This window comes from Lupinus angustifolius, chromosome LG11 (assembly GCF_001865875.1).
Source record: "Lupinus angustifolius cultivar Tanjil chromosome LG11, LupAngTanjil_v1.0, whole genome shotgun sequence".
Lineage (NCBI taxonomy): Eukaryota > Viridiplantae > Streptophyta > Magnoliopsida > Fabales > Fabaceae > Lupinus > Lupinus angustifolius.
In genome coordinates, this window is record NC_032019.1 from 11,435,207 (window position 1) to 11,444,713 (window position 9,507).

Genomic DNA, 9,507 nt, shown 5'->3' on the forward strand with positions numbered 1-9,507 from the left:
TAAAAAAATATGCATTTGCCTCTCCATTAATAGAGAGATCATTACTCAAAACTTTAGTATGAGTGATGCATGAATCCTCTTGATAAATAAGAAAAATAAGAATGAAAGCTTAAACAAGCTTAAAAAAAGCAGAGTGAGAAAAATAAATAATGAAAATAAAAGAGTGTCAAAACTGAATAACACTTCTCAGTAATATTTCTCATCACTAAATTGATACAAAAATACTTATTTATGTACAACAAATACGAAAACAAAAAACATAAACTGTTAACTAGATAATCAATTAACTCTGCTGATTAATCAATTATTGTACACAAAGTTCACCTTAACAAACTGAAACAACTATTCAATTAATCAATTAACTATTCTTTTAATTAACTCCAATTACAACAATTCTAACAGAAAATAACATTAATATCATAATAACAAGGAATAAGAATGCGTGTCAGTGAATTAGTTGTAAACAACATGATGAACTTTCTTAAGAACCCATCATGGTGGGTGCAATGTGCTGGCCAAACTTGCCAAGAATAGATACGTGCTGGGTCCCCAACCTATCTATTATAGTATTTTTTGGTGAAACCGATATTGATATTTCAGACTATGACACTTTCAATCTACAAAGATGAATCAAACTCTGGCATCAGGACCCATTTCATGATAATTAAATTTAGACATTCCTGTTTTACATTTTCGTAGCAAATAATTACCCATTAATTAATTGGGTTCCTATCCAATATTAAAGCCTCTAGTAGTGAAATAAGAAGGAAATAAAATAATGTAATAAACTATTTAATTTAAAAATAAATAAAAATTTAGACCTTTAAAGTTTTGTTTTTGTTATTTTTCATCATCCCTGCCTATATTAGACTATCTAGTACCATATAGTAATAGAGATAATGCTAATCCTCAATTAAGCATCACATTTTGCACTTACAAGTGTATGTTTGGAGTTGGCTCCTTCTAGATGTTAAATTACCATTGACTTTAATTAATATAAAAATTAAAAGTTTGGCATTTAAGTAATTCAGAAGATAGTCAAATTTAACACTTCACTGTTGAAAATTGTAGTCATTTTTTTAGTTATTATAATTGACCCTTTTGACAAAACTAGAATTAAGAACTGTCTCTTTTTTTTAAGGGGCAATGCCCAACAGAAGAAACAAAATTACGATAGGACTACACGAATATAGAAACCATAGCCATTGAAATAAGAAGCGTCTTCTATTTGGGTTTTCTATTTAAAGTTAATGAGCACTATTAAAGAAACCTAAAAAAAAGTATCAACTGGGAAATGATGAATTAATATCTTCTTTTATTAAATTGTTGAATTATATTTATGTACAATAAATAATTAATAACTTTTGTTTTCCCTTGCCCATGTACAGAGAAAATCTAAATAAAAAAATAAAAAAAATTTATTCGTTAATTATAACATAAAATTGTAAATAAGTATAGTTGCGTAAACCATACTTAAAGGCACGCCAAACCTAACAACAAGGAGTATTTAGTGGGGGTAATAACAAGTCTTTGTCACCCACCATTGAGTAAAAATTAATTTTAGTGTGATATAATCTTTATGCATTTTATTAAGCAAAATAAAACTTTTAATTATCATTTATTTCAGCCTAAGCAACATTTTTTGCTTGATCCATCAATATTAACAACAGTTGTTAAGATTGAACTATGGATTTCTTAGAAAAAGGGGGAATTAGATTTGAACAATTCATTTGAATAAATTGTCACAATATTTGATATTTTATAAGCAAAGTACATACACTTTATACATAACACTATGAAGTGTATCTGTGATTAGAATATTCAAATAATGCCCTTTCTGAATAATAGAGACGTGAATGAGGAAACAATCTTGTTTCAAGTTGTGGTGGGTAACCCATATGCATTCATGATAATTTATTTTAGATCACAACAACTCAACATTATTGAGTTTTGTGACGTTGAAATCTATTGCAACACAACTTTGATAATGATCCATTACCCAACCTTGTTTATATAAGTAATAGAAGTAAGATTATAGTAGAAAAGAGTCCAATAATTTTCTTTTCCCCCATATATAATTTAACATTTCAAGAATATATGGATCTAATAGTGTAAGACCTCACTTGATTTCCATATAGATAAAAAAATCAACAATTTAATTAATAAGAGTGATAATTGTTAAGTAGAGCAATCACTCATACGAAACATATTAATTTTTAATAAATATAATTTAGCATCATATTCATAAGGAAAGAGGGAGAGGGATAGCAGTGCTTTCAAACTTGGCAACAAATTACAGATGAAACAGTGCTATTATTGAACAACATGGAATTACAAATTGAAGGAAGAACAGAACAAGTTAAACACTAATTCTTTCAAAATTGTTCTGCCCTTTATACCTTACAATATGTAAGATCTTAATATAACGTCATAACTATAACCATAATACATCAATGAAAAATTATTATATTACCCTTGAGAACATATGTAATATGCATAGTATCAATTTACCTCTAAATTACATAAAGGCAAGCAAGCTAAACAAGCCAACCAAAAGTGGCAAGAAAGTAGAGAAACTTCCATAGTTGAATGGGGTAGCTCCATTGAAATTCTGAACAACAGGATACAAGCTTGGGCCAGGAGGCCCAGTTATGAATATGTAGGATGATGGTGGTGGAGGACAATATTTTGATGGTGGTTTCTTGGGTGAAGGTGGTGGTGGTGATGGGTATATTAGTGGTGGTGGTGGTGGAGGTGAGGGGTATACAATTGGTGGTGGTGGTGAAAGGTATTCAATTGGTGGTGGTGATAGATTTGGTGTACCACATGGTGTGCACTTCTCATCACTACTAGGTGTGGTGGAAGGTATTGTGGTATCATCAAGCTTCCTTGTTTGGATTGCTTTGATTGGAGTAGTGACACAAACAAGAACAAGGATCCAATTAAGGATCATTGGTACTTTAGTTTGATGGTGTTTTAGTGACATGGTGTGAGTGGAGATTTTAGAGAATGGTTTGTGGGTGTGAATTGTTATGTTTGTTTGAAAAATTAATGTGTTTGTAGTGAAGAGGATTAGAAGATAAAGATGGGGTATGGGAAGTGTAAACTATGGGTAAAAGGGCCTTTATGGCTTAGTCATAAGTTGGTTTATATAGGTGGAGATGAGTTTGTTATTTTGTATCATTAAATTTTGAGTAAAAATTTATTTTGGTCTTTTAAATTTTTTTGATGTGTCAAAAATTTGAAAAACCCAAAATGATTCCAAAAATATCAAATATATAAAAATTTAGTTATTATTAATTTTTATAATCCTGAATAGAAACTATTTTGACTTAAATTTATGATTTTTGAGTACTTATTTGATTTTTATTTTTCAGGATAAATTATTTATATGATTGAATTTGATACTTGCACAACATATTATATGGGTTCATATCTTTTTCATTTTCTGTAAAGGAATTCGGTACTTGAATAATTTATTAAGTTTTATAAAAATAATGAAAATAATGTCATGCTAAATGTCAATTTGGTATATAAAAATCATTATTAGGAGGAAAATAGAGTGATGGAGAAATATTCTAATGAGCTTTCTTAGGAGGTGGAGAAATTTTATGTGGGTGGTGTATATTGTGGTCCCCACCGTGCATATGAAAGCTCAATATTTAAGACAAGTAGGTTTAATCTTTGATAAAAAATCCGTATATTCTACTTTTCATAATTATTGAGGTCAAATTAAATCTCTTAAGCACATGAAATTTCCAATTTTTTTAAAGCAGCTTAAATTAAGTTGCAAAATTATTGATAAAATTAAACTAAGTAGTGTAGTAGTATAATATTTCATTAGCATAAGCTGCACCTGTGTATGAGGTGGCTAAAGGAATCATAGCTTGCTATGTTGACAAAACCATTCACTTTCTTTCTGAAAACAAGGGATATTTGGAACTTTTTATGAATATTTTATTTTGTGAATCTTCTATTACTTTCACATGACGATACCTTTTTAGACGAGTATTATGCATGTTACCACATGATTGTATCAAAAAAGCATATTAGCCTATCATTGACTATATAGTGTTAAAATTCAAGAATTTTCCATTCATTTTCAAAACAATTTTTTCTTCATCAATTGTAGGTACGTAGTATTTGAATTTATGGTCTAAAGTATACGTTGGCACCAATTAAATAATAGGGAACATTAGTATTGATACAAAATTATAAATAAGCATAAAAGATAAAAGAAACACTGACGGGTTGAATTTTTAGCTAGTCACAAACATATCAAACGTTGTCCACATGCATTTGATCTTACTCGGTAGGAATTACGCGTAAGATGCATTCTAGTAATTATAATAGAGTGGGATCTATTTACTTTAAAAATAAGTTTTTTAAATTTACTTTTTATTTTAGCCTTAATTCTATAGACATCTAATAATAATTTAGATATATTCACTAATTGAAACCATTAGATTTCCCTAGAATTGATGGCTAAAATGGAAAGTAACTGAATCACTCTTCATTACATATGATATTAACACTTACACACTACTCCGACATTTACAATTTCTAATAATTATTATACATAAATGATAAATAATATATAATCTTAACTATATTCATTAATGATAGATAGTAAAATTATAACTGCTTGAGGAACCTTATCGTAGGACACATCCCTTGCCGTGTCCTACTTTCTAACCCGATCAAAGACGGGAAATTGGTCATCACCTAATATTTGAAGCTTTTTAAGTCCTAGAAGTCACACCCCACTTGCTTATTGCGTTTTCCAACTCTATCTTTAGGAGATGTACGTATATAACTATTATATATTTTTTATCTTACTTCTCTTTCTCCACCATTGTTTAGAGTCTAAGAAAAGTTTGTGATGATTCAATTTTGATTAGTTCGATTAACGTATTTAGAAAATAAAATAATTTTGTACAAGAAACTGAACTTCTTTATTTTTTTATATGAAAACTACATGTATAATTTATTTTTAATTTTAAGACTATGTATAGAGTGAGCTAACTCTTTATAGCAAAAAGCATTTGAAGACGTGTTTGGACCGCAACTCTACTACAAAAGTCAAATTTAAACTCAATTTTTTTGAATAATCTAAATAATTTATGTACTGTTAAGTTGACCCTTTTAGTGTAGTATGAAATGTTAAATAATTAGTAGAGGAAACTTGGCATGAGACCTTAGGAATCAGCTTGGAAATGCACCCACCGTCCCATTTTTGTGAGGCATCTTTCCCAAACCCTTTTTATAACGTGGTACAAACTTAAAGTGTTCACACAAGGAAGGTTCATTTGATTCATGAAGGATCTCATCCTATCTATTTTAAGACTTAAAAATATCATAGATAATGGTACTATGCTAGCACTTGCCCATGTCGGTTTGTTGAGAAAACTAACAACAGTTTGGAATTGGGTTCTTTAAAATGAGGGATATTTTGAAGGAACATGATTTCTCTCCCAGACTTTACATTACTAGGAATATAAAGAAGTGAATTTTCTTAAATTATTTAATTTAAAAAGTAAATTAAAATTTGGATCATTGAAATTTTATTTTTACTATATATTATAATCTTAACTATGCATTGATCTCTCTATTAATGGATTGGAGCCATAGTCGTTTTGAAGAGAGTGAATGATTGCAATTATTGATGGAAAAATTAAGGGTATTATGAGTTGTTCCAGATGTATGAGTTGTTCCACATGTATGATCCATTAGAAGGAGATGTAGCTAGATATTGTTCCAAGGAACCTTGGTGGATTCTCTATGGTCATAGCCCAAAGATATGTGGCAGCCCATAAAGAGAAGTCAAGGCAATTTGATCTGATCAAGGATCAAATTTCATTGGGCTTATACATGTTGGGAATAAACGAACAATCAAATAGTAAAGAGTACAAAGGCAAGAGAATAACATAAGAGATTTGATAATGAGGTTTGACCAATTGTGCTTACGTCTCCGAGAGCGTTGAACAGCTACCACTGTATATTATTAGAGAATTAGGATTAGTGTTTGACTATTCTTCTCCATGTTACATTAGGTTTACATAATATAAATATATATAGCCCTCTACCCCAACCCTTTTACATCAGCCCAAGCCCATAACTTGTATTGCTGTTATCTAGATATATGAGTCATTGCACAACAATTTCCACCTTGGCGAATATCATCAATCTCCATTTTCCTTCATTGGGTTGGGGGCTCTCCATAGTCCAGCATTAGTGAATGTTCAATAAGCTCATGCAATGCTTGAACTTGTCCACGGTAACCGGTTTGGTTAACATATCAGCTACATTTTCTGAAGTGTGAACCTTCTACAATAGTATCTTCCCACAAGTTACCAATTCTCTAATCTTGTGAAATCTCACATCAATATGTTTGGTCCTAGCATGATACACCTAGTTCTTTGCCAAGAAGATAGTACTCTGATTGTCACAATACAGCGGAACTCCACCTTGCTCAATGCCTAAGTCATTTACCAGCCCCATAAGCCACAAGGCTTTCTTAGAAGCTTCACCAACTGCCATGTACTCTGTCAAACCGCTTGTACCACTGTCTGAGAGACTGCTTCAACCCATATACAGACTTCTTCAACTTGCAAACCAAGTGACTCTGTCTAGTTGCACTGAACCCCTCTAGTTGTGTCACATAAATTTTCTCCTCTAATTCACCACGGAGAAAGGCAATCTTCACATCCATCTGTTCTAAGTGCATATCCCGGCTGCCTACCAAGGCAAGCACTGCCCTAATAGAAGTGCATCTCACCACTAGGGAGAAAATCTCATTGTAGTCGATCCCCTTCTACTGTGAATACCATTTTGCTACAAGACGAGCCTTGAACTTTTCTCCCTTCTTTTTCTGATACTACTGGCTTCCTCTTGTACACCCACCTGCACCCAACTGCACCCAACTGCACGTTTGTCTGGGGGTAATGGAACAAACTCTCAAGTTTGATTCTTCTGTAAAGACTCCATTTCCTCCATCATGACACCCATCTATTGTTCTTTCTCCTGACTGTTTATAGCCTCTTGAAAGCTACATGGATCTCCTCAACGGATATGGAGAGCAACTAAAGCCATATCCTCAAAGCCATATCTCTCTGGAGGTTTGATATGACGTTTATCCCTGTCTCTAGCAAGTAGATACTCTTGCACACCTAAAATCTCCGCCTCAGAATCATCATGTTCTTGACTTGAACTAGTACATGGTTCATTTCCTTTATTCACCTGAACTATTTCATTGTTCACTGGAATCATATTTAATCCCAAAGTCTCTCCATTTGGAATGGACACCTCTATCAAAATTGATTGTTCAACATGAAATCCTCATCAAACACTGCATCTCTGCTCAACACCATCTTTCTAGAAACTAGATCCCAGAACTTGAACCCTTTCACACCTTTGGTATATCTAATGAAGATACACCTCTTTGACTTAGGATCAATTTTAGATCGTTCATTACTGGATACATGTACATAAGCCAGACAACCAAATATGCGTAACATATTATAATTGACTGGGTTACGTTTCCATACTTCTTTTGCAACTTTACCATCCAATGAAGCCCGTGGTAATCTATTGATGGCATAACATGCCATAATAAGTGCCTATGCCCAAAATCATTTGGAAAGTCTAGCATTCAGTCTCATACATCTGGCCCTCTCTGTAAGAGTTCTATACATCCTCTCTGCAACACCATTCTATTGTGGAGTCTTCTTCACTGAAAAGTGTCTCTGAATGTCATGTTCCTCACAGAATTTCTGAAACTGTGAGTTTTTGTACTCCGTACCATTAACTGACCTCATGTATTTGATTTTCCTACCAGTCTGGTTCTCTACCTCTGCCTTCCAAACCTTGAACTTGGCAAAGACTTCTGACTTATGCTTCAGAAAATATACTCAGACCTTACAAGAAAAGTCATCAACAGAGGTAACAAAATACCTAGAACCTCATAAGGATGGTTCTTGAGTGGGTCCCCATACACCAGTGTAGACATAATCTAGAATACCCTGAGTCTTGTGTTGGCCATCCTTGAAACTAACTCGTGTCTGTTTCCCAAACACACAATACTTTCACAAATCTAGCTTGCATTTATTGACTCCCCTCAACAATCCTCTTTTGCATTGTTCTTTCATGCCATGCACACTTATATGTCCCAAATACATGTGCCATAATTTTGTAGCATCATGGTCCAAATCTACTGAGATCTCTTCAGCCACCCCAGCAACTCCACCTACAATTGTTCTCCCTAACAACTTGTAAGTGTTCCCTGCAGTCCTTTTACCCTTCATCACAGTTAGAGCACACAAATCTAGCTTGCATTTATTGACTCCCCTCAACAATCCTCTTTTGCATTGTTCTTTCATGCCATGCACACTTATATGTCCCAAATACATGTGCCATAATTTTGTAGCATCATGGTCCAAATCTACTGAGATCTCTTCAGCCACCCCAGCAACTCCACCTACAATTGTTCTCCCTAACAACTTGTAAGTGTTCCATGTAGTCCTTTTACTCTTCATCACAGTTAGAACACATTTGCATACTCGAAGAATATCATTGTCCCCATCAGCTCTATAACTAAATCCTTTGGCTTGCAATGTCCCCAAAGAAACCAAATTCTTCAAATCTGGTATGTGCCTAACCTCACATAACATCTTCACTACACTATCATCCATCACAATTCTGAGTTCTCCCATGCCAATAATTTCACATGTTGTATTATTTTCGAGATACAAAAAACCAAAATTGCATGTCCAGTATGTGGTGAACCATTCTTTGTTTGGCATCATGTGATGGAAGCAACCAGTGTCAAGTATCCACTCATATGTACTATGATTTGATGATATAAATAGTGGATCAACTTCACTATTGTAACCAGAGTCATCTTTATGTGTAACATTTGCATATGTAGATACTCCATCTTTCCCCACCGGCTTGTTAGGACTCCATTCATTGAGACAATCCTTTTTGTAATACCCAGTTTGTTTGCACTAATAGCACTCTACTGGTGTTCTGCACCTGAAATTTGGTCTTTTCTCTTTGGTAGGACCTCCTCTGCCTTGTCTCCTCCCACACGCTTGGCTCCCTTTCACATACATACCATCACCCTAAGACCCTTCACCTACATTTTGTCTTCCTTGAGTGTAGGACAAAAGTGTATATGTGATCTCATCTAGTTTGATTGAGTCTTTCCCGTACATCAATATTGTCACCAAGTGTTCATAGGAATTTGGCAAAGAACACAGCAATATTATTGCTTTGTCCTCATCATCAACCTTCACATCAAGTTTCTGCAAGTCATTGATCACTTGATTAAAATTGTTGAGATGTTGTTGCAAATCAGCACCTTCCTGCATCTTCAGGCCACAGAGTCTATGTTTCAAATATAACTTATTTGTTAGAGACTTGGACATGAACCGCTTCTCTAATGTCTCCCATACCTCTATTGGTGACGTCAGATCCATAACATGATACATAACCTCATCTGATAGA

At 33.5% G+C, this 9,507-nt stretch overlaps 1 protein-coding gene across 1 annotated transcript; it reads right to left on the reverse strand.

The window, feature by feature from the left end:
• LOC109361341 (leucine-rich repeat extensin-like protein 3) lies at nt 2,246-3,131 on the reverse strand. The gene has a single exon (XM_019606800.1). The coding sequence runs from the start codon at nt 2,984-2,986 to the stop codon at nt 2,519-2,521; it is 468 nt and encodes a 155-aa protein (XP_019462345.1). The 5' UTR covers nt 2,987-3,131; the 3' UTR covers nt 2,246-2,518.

Coding starts and splice junctions, on each gene's coding strand:
- LOC109361341 (XM_019606800.1), bottom strand. CDS start 2,986: ATGTCACTAAAACACCATCAAACTAAAGTACCAATGATCCTTAATTGG.